An 18,914-nucleotide genomic window follows, 5' to 3' on the forward strand; every position below is an offset into this window, starting at 1 on the left:
GGAGAATCAAGGAATCAAATAAATCACAATTTAATAGAAAAACTAAACTTCTTTAATATATATCCACAAGTGGAAATCAAAGTGTAAATGGATTTCTTTAACTTATTTTGTAGTATAATATACTCAAAACTTACTGTTAATCCTTTGGGACCGATTTCACCAGCATGTCCTTTTTCACCCTTGTGTCCAGGAAAACCAAGAGATCCTAACATACACACACACACACACACACACACACACACACACACACACACACACAATAATGCAATAATGTGAGCTTTAAAGTTGAACCACTAACAAAGCATATAAAAATCATTAAATCAGGAAGTCAAGTTTTAAAACAAAAACCCCATTCAATCCCATTTGACAGGTCACAATTTTGTTTTCTGAATTTATTCTCTAAATATGAAGAAATTATCCTTCCTTTTAACTAAATCTAACATTACATGGTACATACAATATTGTGTTCTCAAGTACTTCCAACTCTAAATCCTCTCAAGAGTACACAGCTAGCAAGTACTATGCACAGAGGCTCCTTTAACTATCCACACTGCCAAGGTGAGAAGGAGATAAAGGCAAAGTCTGCATATCTTTCTTTGTTCTGACTTAAACTATTTTCCTAGATCCTTTTCAGTTCTTTATTTGGTTTGCCACTCCCTAAAATTTGGTTTATGAGAAATTTTTGGTACTTAATGACTAGAGGAAATATTACTAAAGTAGGCATTCCCTAAATGGGTCCCTGAATCAGTGGCATCAGCATCACCTGAGTACTGGTTAGAATTACTAATTATTGGACCTGAACTCCAGATCTACTGAATCAGAAAATTTGGGGGTGGGACCCAGCAATCTGGGTTTTAGCAAGCCCTCCAGGTAATTCTGATGCACTCTCAAGTTTGAGAACCATTATACTGAAGGCACAAGGCTAGATTATTAACTTCTAGTGGCAATTATAAGACTTTCCAAGTGCCAAATGAATTGGTTTCCTTGGCAGATACACTAGACTAGACAGAAAGGTAAGAGATCTGGTGTCTAGTTTAAGACCTGACATAGACATAAAGTTTTATTTCAAGATAATATAATATTGAGATATCCCAAGAGGTAGTTGAATAAAAGACTTGTGGGTCAATGGATATTAAATATGGTTTTGATTAGAAACATGAAAGAAGAAATTACATATAAAAAGAGGAATATTGGCTATTGGTTACCAAACTCCTGTAGAAGTCCTATTCCTTCATGACAACATGTGATACATCCCCAATGACTAAACTCTACCACTTGAAAATATACTCAGGGGCCAGGTATTCCCCCAATTTTCTGGAAGAAAAAAGTCTGATGCTGTATAAGTAATTTTTCTCACCATATAGAAAATACGGAAGATATTTTTCCTGGGTTAATATTGTCAAAATGTTTTAATAAATACTGCTGGTAACTTCAGATATTAGAAACAAGAGAATAACTTATTTCATAGCAGATAGAGGCACTTCATATTTATGAACTATTCATGCACTGGGGTGGGGGGAGGGAGCCTTAGCGCTGCCACAGAGGCCGGAGAGGCTCCCGCTACCACCACTGCGCTCACCAGCCATGAGCCTGGCTTCTGGCTGAGCAGCACTCTCCCTGTGGGAGCACACTGACCACCAGGGGGCAGCTCCTGCATTGAGCATCTTCCCCCTGATGGTCCGTGTGCATCATAGTGACCAGTCATTCCATTGTTTGGTCAATTTGCCTATTAGGCCTTTTATTATATAGGATATGAGTGACTAGCTATAAAATGAAAAACTGGCATTATTCTAAAGCTACAAGCACACAAAAACCTAACCAATAAATATTTTAAAATGATTTCCAGAGGCAGGATGTTTTACCTGGAGGACCTGGAAGACCTGGCAAACCAGGTTGACCTGGAGGCCCTGAAATACCAGTTCCAATGCAGTTGAAGCAGGTGTCACCTTTGTCACCTAGAGAAAATCATCATAAAAAAATATATTATTCATCTACCTTCTTTAGATAGGTCCTAAAGAAGTTAGCACTAAGGAATAATATTGCTACCTAACAGTGTAGTTAGAGAAGCCTATATCTAAAATAGATTTATTTGATACATATTTACTGAGTGTCTATTGTGTGCTGAGCACTGTTGGTGTTTGTGATACATTGGTAAACAGATCAGAGAAAAATCCATGTCTCCAAGCTGCTCACAATCTACTAATGGAAAGGGATAATAAATAATGAAGGTGACAAATTATTAAATTATATATATATATATTATGTTTATAGAAAAATGTAGAGCTGGATAAATGGGATTGGACATCTAAGGATGGTTCACAGGATTCAATTTTACATAGGGTGGTCAGGATAGACCTTAGTGAGAAGATGATGCATAATAAAAAAGTTAAAGGATGTGGTACATGCACAGTAACTATAGAGTATTCTAGGAAAAATTAATGAGATCAGATTTCTGGAGTAGAGTGAGATAGGAGAACCGGGTCAGAAGGTTAACAGTTTATAATAGGTAGCATATCATAAAACATCACACAAGCACCATAAATGAGTGAAATGAGAATCTAGTAGAAGAATTTAAACAGAAAAGCAGCATGATATACCTTAAGGTTTAAATGAAGGATTTTGGCCGGGGTAGAAACCGGGTAACTGTTTAAGTGGCTACTGCTGCAGTGATCTAGGAGAAATGGCAACTCATCCCAGAGTGACAGAAATGAAGACGATGAGAATTGCTTTGATTCTGAACAGATTTTACAGTAAAACCAATGCGATTTTATAATGTATCACATACAGAATCCAAAAGGAGAGGGGAATCAAGGGTGATGTCAAGGTTTTTAGCCCAAGCTAGAGTGACCTGCTTTTAATAAGAAGAGAAATAGATTACTGGCAAAATTATGGGGAAGTGGTAGAGGTAAGACTTCAATTTAATCAGGATGTGAAGTTTAAAATGTTAAGTAGACAGTTGGATATACTAATCTAGAGGAAAAGCCTTGTATCTGGACAGAAAACATAAATGTAGAAGACATTGGCAAGTAGATAGTATATAAAATCTTGAGACTTAACCCTAACCAGTTTGGCTCAGTGGATAGAACATTGGCCTGCAGACTGAAGGGTTCCAGGTTTGATTCCGGTCGCGGGCACATCCCAGGTGGGGGGTGTGCAGGAGGCAGCTGATCGATGTTTCTAACTCTCTATCCCTCTCCCTTCCTCTCTGTAAAAAATCAATAAAATGTATTTTTAAAAACATCTTGAGACTTAATGAATAAGCTTAGAAGAGAAGAGGAACAGGGCCTGAATTCTGGACTATTCCAAAATTAAATGTTGGGTAGATAATTTTAAAATGCATATGAAAATGCAAAGTAAGCCAAGATAAAGCTATAATAATTTAGTTTGGAATTGGTGTAAGGAGAAAAAGTAGAACAATGGTACAAAATAAAGAGGTCAGAAACAGACTCATACATAAATAGTCGTAAGATTTACAACAAAATTGCTAATGCAGGAAAATGATGCTATTTTGTACAATGGTATTGAATAAATTAAATATACATATGAGAAAAAATGAACTTTGATTCCCTGCTTCAAACTATACACAAAATTTAATTTAAGACAGCCTTGGCTGGTGTGGCTCAGTTGGTTGAACATCATTCCAAGGGGCAACAGGTCACAAATTCGATTCCTGGTCTGGGCACCTGCCAGGGTTGTGGGCTCAAGCCCCAGTAGGAGGTGTAAAGAAGGCAGCTAATCAATGTTTCACTTTTATATCATATATCAACATATTTCTCTCTCTCTCTCTCTCTCTCTCTCTCTCTCTCTCTCTCTCTCTCTCTCTCTCTCTCTCTCCCTTTCTCCCTTCCCTCCCCATAAAATAAATTGAAGATAGACCAAAGATCAAAACTCAAAACACAAAGGCAAACTGGTAAGAATTCTAGGAAAAAATATAGAAAAAATTATCAGGTCCTTTGGGTTAACAAATATTATAAACCGGACATAAACATTACTAACAATGAAAAATGATATTAATAATAGGAATTCTTTTAATTAATAACTTCTGTTCAAGAAAAGATACAAGTAAAAAGCAAGGCACAGAATATAGGGAGAAGATAGTTGTGGCTTTGAATAAGAGTATTAACAATAATAGGCAGGAAGGCAGAATATATGGGCACAGACACAAGTAGGTGGGTAAATGTCCTAGCAATCTGAGCAAGTTCTATTGTTATTGCTTCAAATGGTCAGTGAAGGAGGGAGCAAAGTCAGAATCTTAAGATGAGAATGGAAGAGTATGAAGAGAAGATGCAGACTTATAAGAGGTGGTAATTTGGACTCACCAGGGCTGTTTTTGTCCCAAGTACAACAAAGTGAGTGAAGGATAAAGGAGGCAAGGGTTTATATATGGAATTTATTACAATGAATTGATCATGGAATGTAAGGTAGGTTAAAAAGGAAGAAAAAACACCAAAACATTGATAGTCAAAGTTGGTCTCATTGAGGTTAAAGTAATGTTGAAGTCACTTTATTAGTAAGCTAAAAAGATAGAGACAGTGGTCAGAAAATGGAACTAATGAAATCAAGGTTATGGAAGTGTGTACTATTGGAAATAAAACGGTCTTAGGTATCCATGGGAGTGAATGGCTGAGGTAGGGTGGAGGATATAGGGGATTTTGCTGATGATTTGAAAGAATGGAGGAATAATTATGGGGATCAAACCTTTCACTCCTTGTTCTCCTTGGAGTCCTCTATCACCTGGAGATCCTGGGGGCCCTGGGGGGCCTGCTTCACACATCTCACCACCTGAGATAAAATAAAGAAAGGACGGCAAATTAATTGTTGTGAAATATCCAGAAGATTAAACAAAAACGAAGCCTGGCAGGCTAGAGGAAAAGACTTCTTTTTAGTTACTCTCTGCAGTAATACCACTACCTGTAAGCAAAGGGAAGATATTATATTGGTGAGAATTTGAAGAGCGAATTTAAACATCAAAGAATCACTAAAAATCAAAAGTAGAAGTTGATGTAGAATCACATAGATAACAGAAACACAAAGAATGATGCCGAATTTCAGCCAGATTTACTTATGAATGAAAACAAAATACAACAATAGAGCTTAGGAGAAAAGAATAGCTTACTAGGAGGGATGTGAGGACCTGGAGGGCCAGGAGGCCCTGGAAGGCCAGGAGCCCCAGGCTGTCCATCAAGTCCAGGGGGTCCTGGAATGGAAATTCCAGGTGGACCTTCATCACCTTTCTGTCCCCTTTCTCCAGGAAAACCGGGGAGACCAGGAGGACCCATAACTGCAGTCCCTAAGATTAAAAAAAAAAATTAGAGTTGCAGGAGAAGAAACAATTCACAGTTAGCATTATTTTGCCTCCTGTCTTCAGAGGTATATTCTGCTGTTTTGTGAGACATTATCGGGGGAGGTGGATGAAAAAACATTTAAATGATCAAAATTATCTTATTTTAAGGATATTGGACGGGTAAGAGATCAACCAAAGGACTTGTATGCATGCATATAAGCATAACCAATGGACATAAGACACTGGGGGGTAGGGGAGGCCAGGGGATTGTCAAGGGCAGGGGAAAAAAAGGAGACATATGTAATACTTTTTGTAATACTTTAAGCAATACAAAAAAATAAATAAAAAAAGGATATTACTTTAGTTCTCAATGAGACATTAAATAATAATAAGATATCCTTTAATGTGTAATGCCTGTTATGTTCTTACTATTTTCTATGAGAATATCTGGAGAAAGGATGAAAAGTTTCAAATATCATAAGTACTATTTTGTGTGTAAGAAAGAATAATTTAAAGTAGCTTTATTACATTTGGAAATATACTAATAACTTTCTACCCACTATTCTTTGATACTGTGATTGTTTAATTCAGAAATAATAGAAAGCCTTTAGCAAGAGAAAAATAAGCATCTCAAAGTTTCCATATGTCTGTTTCTGGACATTCTTCTGTTCTATTACCTATTCCTACACCACTGACACACTTTTTCATTAGTACAGCTTTACAATGATTTCAGAACTAGTAAGGAAGATATACCCATTTTTGTTCTTTTTAAAAACATTCTTCATTACACTTACAAATTTACTCTTCTAAATAAATTTTACAATCAGCTTGTTAGTTTCATTGTAAAAAAGCATCGGGATTTTGAATTAGATTAATTTGAATTTAAAGATTAAATTTTGGTAGAATCGCCTGTTTATAATATAGAGTTCTCACATTAAATAATAATAAAGTATATGTCTCCATTCATTCATTAATTTTACATTATTTAATAATATTTTACAAAATTCTGCAGAGATGCCCTAGCCTGTTTGACTCAGTGGATAGAGCTTAGGGCTATAGACTGAAGGGTCCCAGTTTCAATTCTGGTCAAGGGCACATGCCCAGGTTGCAGCCTTGATCCCCAGTAGGGGGAGTGCAGGAGGCAGCCAATCAATGATTCTCTCATCATTGATGTTTCTATTTCTCCCTCCCCCTCTGACATCAATAAAAATACACTTTTAAAAAATTCTGGCCCTAACCAGTTTGGCTCAGTGGATAGAGTGTTGGCCTGTGGACTCAAGGGTCCCAGGTTTGATTCCGGTCAAGGGCATGTACCTTGGTTGCGGGCACATACCCAGTAGGGACTGTGCAGGAGGCAGCTGATCAATGTCTCTCTCTCTCTCTCTCTCGTCAATGTTTCCAACTCTCTATTCCTCTCCCTTCCTCTCTGTAAAAAAATCAATAAAATATAAAAAAATTCTGCAGAATAATTACATATCTTTTGTTGGGTTTATTCATGAATTAGTTACCATTGTGAATTTTACTGCTATTACTATTTTTAACTAGAATTTTTCTGTTATATGTTTAATTTTTTATTGCTGGTATAGAAAAGGCAAATTATTTAAGTATGCAACTCACTTCTGTCCACCTTGCAAACATTCTAAGTCCTGGTAATTTGTCATTTGATTATTTCAGACACTCTGGGTTTGTGGATAACCAACATTTGATGTGTTTTTCCTGTTCTATCCTTACACCTCTTTTTTTCTTCCAGACTTAGTGCATTGGCTATGATCACCAGTATAAGAACAAACAGTATTAGTGGCTATGAATATTTTTATCTTATTTTTTTTTGCTTGATGAGGATGTTCCTGATGTTTCACCACAAACTATGACATGTCATGAACAGTCCTGTACTTCCTGTATGAAGTACATAGTTTCAAGTTAAAGTAGCTACCTTTTAAGACTTTTTTTTCCTTTTAACAAACAATGGATATTAAATTTTATTGAATGATTTCTCTGTATCTATTGGCCTATTTTCTTTTAATCTGTCAGTGTAGTCAACTACAGCAATGTTGAACCATCCTTGCAATCTTAGGTTGGATTAATTTGATAATATTTTATTTAGGATTATTTTTTCTGTGTTCGTTAGTGAGACTGACTTATAGTTATTTCTAATGTCATCTCCTTGGTTCTTTGGCATCAATACTATTCACTTGAGTTTTCTTTATTTAAAAATGTTCTGAAATAGTTTTTAAAATATGAGAATTATATGCTCAACAGGTTGGTAGAATTCATTGAAAAAAATCTATAAAACCAACCATAAAACCAATACTTTTCAATAAAGATCTTTAACATTTCAAAATCTTCTATGATAATTTATCTGTACTTAGATTTAGAAATATACTTTCTCAGGACAATTTTGCTAATTTATGTTTTCTACTTGTTAAGGAATGTATGTTTATCTAGAATTTCAAATAAATTGATATAGCTTTATATTTATCTTATAATAAAAATTTAATTATATTTATGGCAATAATCATTTTTCTTTACTGATTTTATTTGTGCCTCCTCTTGCCTTTATATTGTTCATTTTATTTTTACCTTTATCAAATTTTTCCTTTTATTTTGTTTGTCCTTGCATTCCTTTTTATTTTTCAACTTAGCTCATTTATTTTTAGTATCCCTAATTTTGTGATAAATTAAAAGTATCACCATGTATATTTTAATGAGTTTTGATTGATGTAATTTAGCATTCAATAGTTTATTGTTTTCATTTCTTTTCCTTTTTACTTCTAGAATTATTTACAAATGTGTATTTGTAAATATAATGACATTTGATGCTTTCTGTTGTTCATTTATAAACTTATTTGGTCACAGAATGTCACTTGCATAAAATTTTAAGTTTTTTTTTACTTGTCTAATAGAGTCAATTTCTATAAATTCTTCATGTGTGTTTGAAAAGAATGTACACTCTCTGTTTCATACAGTTTTTCTTCCTCCCTAATATGCACAGCTTGATTGTGTTGCTCAAATAATTTTTTATAGCAAAGGTGGAGATTTATTGAAGAACAAGTACAGATTCCCATGTGGGGAGGGGGAAAGAGTCCCACAGAATTGACTCCCACTTGGCAAGGGGGAAAGGGTCGCGTTGACTTCCTGTTCCATGGTTCATAAAGGCTGCAGTTCCTGTGTCCTGATATCCCTTCTGATTGGTCAATATTCCCTTTCAAATTGCTTACTACAGTGGCTCCTGAGGCCTTCCTCCCTCATTGTCCTCCTATTCCTTCTGGGCTTTCTTTCTTCTTCTTTATTTTGTAAATATAGACTTTTTTGGCTACTTCCAGTTCCCTTGTCTTATGGAAATACTAGAGGCCCGGTGTATGAAATTCGTGCATGGGGAAGGGGGTCCCCTCAGTCCAGCCTTCACCCTCTCCAATCCAGGACCGCTCGGGGGATGTCTGGAATAGCTGGCTCCTAAATGCTCATCTGCCTGCCTGCCTGATCACCCCTAACTGGGCCCCCTGCCAGCCTGATCACCCCTAACCACCTTTGTCTGCTGACCTGATTGCCCCTAACTGAACCCCCTGCTGGCCTGGTCGCTCCTAACTGCCCCCCCAGCCTGGTCACTGCTAAATGCCCCCCCACCAGCATATTTGCCCCCAACTGTCCCACCCTGGTGTCTTGGTTGCCCCTCATGCCCTCCCCCCACCAGCCGGGTTGCCCCTAACTTCCCCCCCTGCTGGCCTGGTTGCCTCTCACTGCCCCCCTCTGACAGCCTAGTTGCCCCCCACTGACCCCCCCTACCAGCCTGGTCACCCCATGCAGCCTGCTTTTCAGTCATTTGTTCGCCCCTCACTGCCCCCTGCTAGCCTGGTTGCCCCATGCAGCCTGATGCTCAGTTGTTTGATCGTCCCTCACTAAGCCCCCTGCTGCACTGGTCACCCCATGCAGCCTGGTGTTCAGTCATTTTGTCGTCCCTCACTAACCTCCCTGACAGCCTTGTCACCCCACTCAGCCTGTTTGGTGGTCTGTTCAGTTGTTTTGAATGTGACAGCCCCTAGTTCTTTATATATATACTAGAGGACCGGTGCACAGAAATTTGTGCACTCGGGGGGGAGCGGGGGTCCCTCAGCCCGGCCTGTGCTCTCTCGCAGTCTGGGACCCCTCGGGAGATAATGACCTGCTGGCTTAGGCCTGCTCCCAGGTGGCAGAGAGAAGGCCCAATCCCTAGGTGCAGCCCCTGGTCGGGCTCAGAGCAGGGCTGATTGGGTAGTTGGGGCGCCAACCCCTGTCATGCACAGAGCAGGGCGGATTGGGAGGTTGTGATGCCACCCTGAGTCACGCTCAGGGTAGGGCCAATTGGGGGGTTGGGGCAGCGCCCCCTGTCACACTCAAGGCAGGGTCGATGGGGAGGTTGCGGCACCACCCCGTCACGCACAGAGCAGGGCCAATCCGGGGGTTGGGGCGCCGCACCCTGTCACACTCAGGGCTGGCCTGATCAGGGGGTTGGGGCGCCGCACCCTGTCACACACAGAGCCGCAGGGCGATCAGGAGGTTGGGGAGCTCCCCCCTGTCACTCAAAGAGTAGGGCCGATAGGGGAGTTGGGGCCCCGCCCCCTGTCACACACAGAGCAGGGCGGATCAGGGGGTTGGGGCGCAACACCCTGTCACACTCAGGGTAGGGCCGATGGGGAGGTTATGGCTCTACCCCGTCACACACAGAGCAGGGCCCGTGGTGGGGGGGTTGGGGCGCCACCCTCTATCACCCACAGAGCAGGGCCGATCAGGGGGTTGGGGGCGCTGCACCCTGTCACACACAGAGCTGCAGGGCGATCAGAGGTTGGGGAGCTCCCCCGTATCAGGCACAGAGCAGGGCTGATCAGGAGGTTGGGGCGCCTTCCCCTGTCACGAACAGAGCAGGACAGATAGGGAGGTTGTGGCCCCGCCCCCTGTCACACACAGAGTCACAGGGCGATCAGGGGGTTTGGGCACTGTCCCCTGTCCTGCTGATCCTGGTGCTGGGAAGCCTCGCGGCTCCACTGATCCAGGTGCTGGGAGGCATATTACCCTTTTACTATATAGGATAGAGGCCTGGTGCACGGGTGGGGGCTGGCTGGTTTGCCCTGAAGGGTGTCCTGGATCAGGGTGTGGGTCCCACTTGGGTGCCTGGCCAGCCTGTGTGAGGGGCTGATGGCTGTTTGCAGCTGGTCACACCCCCTTCAGGGTGGGGGTCCCCACTGGGGTGCCTGGCCAGTCTTGGTGAGGGGCTGAGGGCTGTTTTCAGGCTGGCAGGTGACTGAAGCTCCCAACCGCTCCTTTTTTTCTTTTTTTTTTATTCTGGGCCAGCTTTAGCTCTGAGGCTTGGCTCGAGCTCTGAGGCCTCGGCTGCTGAAAGCAGGTATCTGGTTTATTTGGGTTCTATAATTGAAACACTGTTTCAACTCCAGCTCTGAGATCCCGGCTGGCTGAAAGCAGGTTTCTGTGTTTTTTTTAGCTTCTATATTTGGAACAATGTTTCAAATTGCAAGCTCAGAGGCCGGTAGCGGCAGGTGGGGAACATTGGCTTCCTCTGTTACTGCAGCAAGCAAGCCTCATGTTCACTTCAAGCTGCCTGGCTGCCGGCCGCCATCTTGGCTGGCAGTTAATTTGCATATCGCCCTGATTAGCCAATGGGAAGGGTAGCAGAGGCATGGCTAATTACCATGTTTCTCTTTTATTAGATAGGATATAGATACCTGTTGCTGCTTCTGTGTCTTATGTAAATGCAACTGTTGCTGCTCCCTTGTCTTATGGAAATGTAACTGCACCTGGCTTCCTTGTGTTATGGAAATGTACCTTCTCCTGTCTGTAGCCCTATTTTTTTTCCCATGGACCACAATTCTAAAAATTCCCTAAAACTGCCTATGTTCCCCTAAAATGCCTGTTTCAGTCCCCCCTCCGATGAGGAAACCCCAACTGCCACTTATATCCTTATTCATTTTTTCATTTATATGTATCTATTTTGTCCCAATCCTAACTTGTATTACGTAGATTAAAAATTTGGGTCATGTTTTTTCCCGTAACTAGTATGTAAGTCATGCAATTTATTTCTATTATTCTCTAGCAGTTACCATTAAAGTTTTAAACCTATGTTTTTTTTAATTTTTATTGAATTTAATGAGGTGATGTTGTACTGTGTGCAAGGTAGAAGAGAGTAAAGGGGTGATAAATGGTGATGGAGGTGCCTTGACTTGGGGTGGTAAGCACACAATACAATATACAGCTGATGTATTATAGAATTATACACCTGAAACCTATATAATTTTACTAATCAACATCACCTCATTAAATTCAATAAAAATTAAAAAAAAATCTTTAGCCCTAACCGGTTTGGCTCAGCCTGCGGACTTAAGGGTCCCAGGTTTGATTCCGGTCAAGGGCATATACCTTGGTTGCAGGCACATCCCCAGTGGGGAGTGTGCAGGAGGCAGCTGATCGATATTTCTCTCTTATTGATGTTTCTCTCTATCCCTCTCCCTTCCTCCCTTCCTCCCTCTGTAAAAAATCAATAAAATATATTTAAAAAAACAACTTTAAAACACCTGATTTTTATGATCAATAGTCACTTAGACTTAATATACTTTAATAATATCTTTTCTAATTATTGATTCTTACATCATACCCACTCCCACCCCAAATTTCATCTTGAATTTATATTCTTGTCTAGAATAAAACCTCCAGAGAAGTTCTGGAGGTGATGGACTTTCCAAGAATTCAATCTTCATAGTAGGAAGATAGTTTAATCTATATATATATAAAGAGCCAGGGGCCGTCACATCCGAAACAACCAAACAGACAGCCAAACAGGCTGAGTTGGGCAATCAGGCCGGCAGGGGTGTTAGTGAGGGATGACCAAATGACTGAACACCAGGCTGCATGGGGCAACCAGGGTGGCGGGGGGGGGGGGCATGAGGGGTGATGATATGACTGAGCAGCAGGCTGTGTGGGGTGACCAGGCCAGCAGGGGGGTTAGTGAGGGCAATCAAACAACTGAACAACAGGCTTCGTGGGACAACCAGGCTGGCAGGGGGGATATTGAGGGACAACCAATCAACTGAACAGCAGGCTGCATGGGGGAACCAAGCTAGCAGGGGTTTATGAAAGACGACTAAATGACTGAACAGCAGGCTATGTGGGGTGACCAGGCCAGCTGGGGGGGGCAGTTAGGGGCGATCAGGTCACCAGGCAGAGGTGGTTAGGGGTGATCAGGCTGGCAGGGGTCTCAGGGGCAATCAGGCAGGCAGGCAGGTGAGCAGTTAGGAGCCAGTGGTCCTGGATTTGAGAGGGATGTCTGACTGCCGGTTTAGGCCCAATCCCTGGCAGTTGGACATTCCCCAAGGGTTCCCAGATTAGAGAGTGTGCAGGCTGTGTTGAGGGACCCTCCTGGGCACAAATTTCATGCACCAGACCTCTAGTATAACATAGAATCCCAAATTCATAGTTATTTTCTTTATCACTTTGAAAATGTGCTACATTATCTTCCTCTGACTCTCATTAATATGTAATTTGTCATTTTTCTCAGTTTTTAAGAGTTTCTTCTTATCCCTAAATTCTAAAATATCCATACAATGTGTCTAGTTATATATTTATGTATTACTAGAGGACCAGTGCATGAATTCATGCATGGGTGGGGTCCAGCTAGCCTGGCCCCAATTGGGGAGAATCAGAAATGGGCCTGTTGGGAGAAGGAGACAGCAGGAGATTGGCTGGCGGGCTCCACTCCCGATTGGTGTGGGGGAGCGATCAGGGGCGGAGTTGGTTGAGGGGAGTGACCGAGGGCAATCGGAATGGTGGGGCCTGACTGGACGGGGGTGGGGTCAGCCATGAGGAGGGGCTGTGGGAGGTGGGCCAGACAGTCCCGCCCCTGAATGCGGTACGGGGGGCCAATTGGGAGTCAGCCACATGGGGGAGGGGCCATGGGTGGTTGACTGGCCAGCCCTGTCCCTGATTGGAGTGGGGGAGCTGATCAGAGGCAGAGCTGGCTGGGGGTGGGGTTGAGGGCCAATCAGAGTGGTGGGGGTCCATTGGGGGTAGGGCCAGCTTGGGGAGAGGGGCCACAGGTGGTTGGCTGGCTTGACCTGCCCCTGATTGGGGTCGGAGGGGATCTAGGGTGGGGCCACATGGGGGAAGGGGCTGCAGGAGTTTGGCCAGTTGGCCCTGCCCCTTATTGGGGTGGAGGGCAATCAGAAGTGGGGCTGGCCAGGGGGAGGGGCTGTGGGATGATCGGGGTGGTGGGGGGCCCATCTGGGGTGGAACCAGCTGTGGGGAGGAGCTTCAGGAGCATGGCTGGCCAAGGGAGGGGCTGTGGGCAAATTTGGCTGGTGGGGGGACCATTGTGGGTAGGGCCGGCCAGGGGGAGGGGCTGCAGTGGGTTGGCCAGCCAGCCCCACCCCCAAATCCTGCCAGTTTGCTGGCTGCAGTGGTCATCATAGCGACCGGTCATTCTGGTTGTTACGGCATTCTAGTCACTGGATTTATAGATAGATAGATAGATAGATAGATAGATAGATAGATAGATAGATAGATAGATGATAGGTTATTATTTTAGTCTTGTTTAATAACTTATGTCTTTTCACAGGGACTCATGTTTTTTTTTAATATATAAAAGTTCTTAGTTATTAATAATCAAATATTTCCTCTTGTCCAATTTTTTCCTCCCTGAACTCCATGGTGGATTTTGAAACTTCTAGGTTTATCCTTTATGTCTCTTAACTTTTCCTTCATACTATCTAATTTTTTGCTTCATCCTGAAAGAATTCCTTATCTCAATTTTCCAGACACAGTATGTATTTAGTCCACTATCTTGAAACCAGATAATTAGTTAAACCAAAATGAGACCCACACTTCTCTTTTGAGGAGGATCACTGAGTGCCTCTCATTTCATTATGTTAATTTTTCATTAGCCAAATATTTTTGGAAGAAAAGGAATAATAAATTATTGAACATATATGTGTGCCAAGTACTATATCAGATGCTTTTTCAAATTTTACATAAATCAGTACTATCACTTCATATCAGAGACCATTCAAATTAACATTCTAGACCAGGGTAGTGCTCAATTGATGGTTAAATTATATATATTCTACAATACTGTGTACCTTCAACAAGGGAATTACATAAAACTCAGTATGAATCCCAAAATTGTTTTGCACAGCAAAATAACCATAGAGATTTCTAGGTAGATTTGTCTATCATTCTAAATGAATAGTGCTGTTTTCTATTTTTATACAGGAAATCTTACAAAATTAGGCATTATAACAACAGCATTCCCTTTCACAAGAGCATTGAAAGCATAATGATTACTTTTTGAACCACAGAAAATTTCGCTATAATTTATTAATAAAAAGTTGAAGTGGGATTTTTAAAATAAACTATACTATTTCATGTACTTGGATTTTTTTTTGCAGTCATGTTTTCTGTTCTGTTTAATTTTTTATTTGTTTGTTTATTCATTTATATATTTATTTTTAAATCTTTATTATTGAAAGTATTACATGGATTTTGCCCCCCACCCCCATTAACCTCTTCCAGTCCACTCCTGTCTTGCCTAGGCCCTCACCACACCATTGTCTGTGTCCATGGGTTATGTATACATGCATACAAGTTCATTGTTGAGCCCTTCCCACACACCCTTTCCTGCCTTCCCTCTGAGGTTCAACTGTCTGTTCATGCTTCTATGTCTCTGGGTCTATTTTTTATCATCAGTTTATTTGTTTCATTAGATTCTGAAAGGGCGAGGACTAAGCCCTCCATCTTGCCCCAGGGTAAGGGCTACGCCCTCCATCTTACCTTGGCCATGTGCTTGGCAAGGCTTCTTCCCGGAAGCCCAAGCCTCTGCTAACCACACCCAGGACTTCTTTAAACTAACCAATGACAATCAAGGGAAGTCACCATAGATATGACCACATCCTGTGTAACAAGACTCCGACTTGTGCCTGGCCAATCGTCAGGGCCTACAGTCCTTTCTCCTCCCCTTACACCAACCCCCCTATAAAACCTCTCTCCACATAGAGTTTGACCTCTCTGCCACTTGGCTTGCTGTTGCGTCGGTGAGTGTGGTGGACGGGGAGCTCAAGCTAGCTCGAATAAAGATTCTTTGCTTTTGCATCGGACTCGGCTGGCTCCCTGGTGGGCTCTTGGGGATCTTGAAATCTGGGCATAACATTTGGGGGCTCGTACAGGATCCCAAGACCCTCGAGGGACCCCCGATCCAGGGAGTCTGACTGACCACAGTAGGTGTCTGTGTCATTGTGTGTTCTGTTCTGTGCGAGCTCGTTTCTGAAATCTGTAAGTGCCCGAAAGGTCTAGGTGGACGCACTGGGGGATCACGGGCAGGAGGAGTCGGGGGACGTCCTAATCCTCCATCTGAAGGGGTGTAGTTTTGCTTCCACGGAGTCGGAAGGTCTGTAGAAACCCCTCAATCTGAGATGAGGCCGGTCGCTCCCGCTAGTTGGAGCACGGCCATCGTCTAGCTTTCGGTTTTTGCTTCCATGGAGATGGGAGATTATTTTGGTTTTGCTTCCATGGAGTTGGAAGACTGTACTGGTGGGCCCTTTTGCTGTATGTGTTTGTGTTTGCTTTGTTTTATTCTGTGGACTTATTGGACAGACATTATGGGACAGACTGAAACTACTCCTTTAAGCATTATGGTCGATCATTTTAAAGAGGTAAAGGGAAGAGCCAGCAGCCTCAGTGCGGAGGTCCAGAAAGGCCGGTGGAAGACATTTTGTTCCAGGGAGTGGCCAACTTTTAACATCGGGTGGCTGCCGGAGGGGACCTTTGACCTCCCCACCATCTGCCGAGTCAGGGACATCATCTCCCAACTCAGGGGGGGGGACATCCTGATCAACTCTCTTACATTCTTACTTGGCAGGACCTCGTAGAAAACCCACCATCTTGGCTTAGGCCCTTCCTACCTCCTCGCCCTCCTGGGCCACAGCCCATTCTTGCTTTGCAGAAAACAGAAAAGGAGGAAAAAAAGAAGAATCTCACCCAGACATCAGCTCCCCCCCTACCCTGTCCTGCAGAGGGGGACTGAAGAAGAACTAATCTTTCCTCCCCCATATAGCCCACAGGGGGGCGATCCTCCCATGCCAGGAGTTCTGGGAGTGGCTGGGTGTTGAGTTCCGGGAGTGGCTGGGGGTTGGGTTCGGGAGTGGCTGGGGGCGGAGTTCCAGGAGTGGCCGCGGTTCCAGTAGGAGGTCCGCCTCTCACCTGGCAGAGAGCTCAGCGGGAGCTGTCTGTCGCAGCACCTGACTCCACTATCAAGACCCTGCCCTTACGGGCCGCTGGACCCCCAGATGTGGATGGCAACCAGCCCCATCACTATTGGCCTTTCACAACCAGTGACCTCTATGACTGGAAGGCACAAAACCCTAAGTTCTCCGAGAAGCCGGGGAGACTTATTGACTTGCTAGATTCTGTTCTTTTCACCTATCAGCCCACATGGGACGACTGTAAGCAGCTTTTACAGGTTCTATTCACGACGGAAGAGAGAGAAAGGATCCTCAATGAGGCCCAGAAGGTGGTTCCCTGTGTAGACGGAAACCCAACCACCAACCAGGCCCAGATGGATGTCTCTTTCCCCTTAACTAGGCCTGACTGGGCAGAAGGTAAGGAGAGGCTCAGAGTCTACCGCCAGACTCTAATGGGGGGGTCTCCACATGGCTGCTAGGAAGCCTACCAATTTGACCAAGGTAGAGAACGTACAGCAGGAAAGAGATGAGTCTCCAGCTGCCTTTCTAGAGAGGATCATGGAGGCATATCGCACCTATACCCCCATGGATCCAGAAGCCCCTAAGAATAAGGCAGCTGTAATCATTAGTTTTATCAACCAGTCAGCCATGGACATTAGAAAGAAACTGCAGAGAATAGATAGGTTAGGAGAAGAGAGTTTTTGGGACTTGCTGGAAGTGGCTGAGAAGGTGTATAATAACCGAGAGCCCCCTGAGGATAGGCAAGCCCGCGCCATGGTGGCTGCCAGTGACAAGCAGACCCGAAACCTGGCCAAGATTCTGCTAGCCACCACCACGGAGTCCCCTGAGGAGCGGACCCGCTGCCTTTGCCAGCTTACCGATGGCCAAGAAAGAGGTAAGGGGACCGCCCAAGGGGGGAAAAAAAAGCTGCAATGGAACCAGTATGTTTACTGCAAAGAGATAGCGCACTGGGTCCGAGAATGCCCAAAGAAGGCCGGTAAAAAGGAAAACAAGACTGACTGGGTGGAGGTCTTGGAGCTGGAAGGACTGAGTGATTAGGGGAGTCGGGGTTCGGACCCCCTCCCCGAGCCCAGGGTAACTCTTAGAGTGGAGGGGACCCCTGTTGACTTCCTTGTCGACACTGGAGCACAACATTCGGTCCTCCGCACACCTCAGGGGAAGCTAGCTAATAAAAAGTCCTGGGTGCAAGGGGAAACTGGCATGAGACAGTATTCATGGACTACCCAGAGAACAGTAGATCTAGGAACGGGCCGGGTATCCCATTCCTTCATGGTAATACCAGAATGCCCCTACCCCCTATTAGGACGGGACTTGCTAACCAAGATTGGAGCCCAAATAACTTTTAGACAAGGGGAGCGTCAGGTCACCAATGGCAAAGGCCACCCCATCCAGGTTCTGACTCTGAAACTAGAGGATGAATATCGCCTTCACCAGGGGGCGCCCCCAGTAGAGAATATGGACAGATGGCTGCAAGAATTCCCCACAGCCTGGGCAGAGACGGGGGGAGTAGGACTGGCCACTCACAGAGCCCCAACCCTGGTAGAGCTAAAACCAGGAGAAGGTCCGATAAGAGTCAAACAGTACCCTATGTCCCAGGAGGCTCGGAAGGGAATCCAGCCTCACATTTGGAGACTGCGAAGCCTAGGGGTACTGGTTCCATGCCAATCTGCCTGGAACACCCCCCTCCTGCCAGTCAGAAAGCCCCACACGAATGACTATCAACCAGTCCAGGACCTCCGAGAAGTAAATAAAAGAATCCTGGATATACACCCAACCGTTCCTAACCCATACACTCTTCTAAGCTCTCTGGCACTCTCTAGAGTCTGGTATACTGTATTAGACTTGAAGGATACCTTTTTCAGCCTGCCGCTAGTGCCTCAAAGCCAACCCCTGTTTGCCTTTGAATGGCACGACCCAGAGGAAGGCTACAGTGGACAATTAACCTGGACGCGATTGCCCCAAGGGTTCAAGAATTAGCCCACCATCTTCGACGAGGCACTGCATGAAGACCTCGGTGAGTACAGGAGAGAGCACCCCAGTCTCACCCTCCTTCAGTACGTAGATGACATCCTGATTGCTGCCGATACCGCCAAAGATTGTGAGCAAGGGACCAAAGATCTGCTGGCCACCCTAGGAACCTTAGGGTACCGGGCCTCGGCGAAGAAGGCTCAGATATGCCAAGAGAGGGTGAGTTACCTGGGATACATATTGGAGGGCGGACAGCAGCGGTTGTCAGATGCTAGGAAAGAGACAGTCTTGAAAATCCCTACTCCCACCTCCTGGAGGGAGGTGAGGGAATTCCTAGGATCAGCTGGCTATTGCTGCCTCTGGATACCAAGTTTTGCTGAGATCGCCAGGCCCCTATATGAAGCCACCAAAGAGGGGAAGGCCTTTGA

At 43.9% G+C, this 18,914-nt stretch overlaps 1 protein-coding gene across 5 annotated transcripts in view; it reads right to left on the reverse strand.

The window, feature by feature from the left end:
- Positions 1-18,914, reverse strand: part of COL4A5 (collagen type IV alpha 5 chain) — a 328,420-nt gene that overhangs the window by 96,049 nt on the left and 213,457 nt on the right. For all 5 annotated transcript variants that reach the window (XM_036305697.1, XM_036305696.1, XM_036305695.1 and 2 more), the window contains exons 20-23: positions 5,117-5,290; positions 4,699-4,782; positions 1,863-1,955; positions 135-205 (exon numbers count right to left, since the gene is read on the reverse strand). In XM_036305697.1, coding sequence (XP_036161590.1) covers positions 135-205; positions 1,863-1,955; positions 4,699-4,782; positions 5,117-5,290 — 422 coding nt within the window. The remainder of the gene's footprint in view (positions 1-134; positions 206-1,862; positions 1,956-4,698; positions 4,783-5,116; positions 5,291-18,914) is intronic.

The sequence above is a fragment of the Myotis myotis genome, unplaced genomic scaffold, assembly GCF_014108235.1.
Source record: "Myotis myotis isolate mMyoMyo1 unplaced genomic scaffold, mMyoMyo1.p scaffold_m19_p_4, whole genome shotgun sequence".
NCBI lineage: Eukaryota > Metazoa > Chordata > Mammalia > Chiroptera > Vespertilionidae > Myotis > Myotis myotis.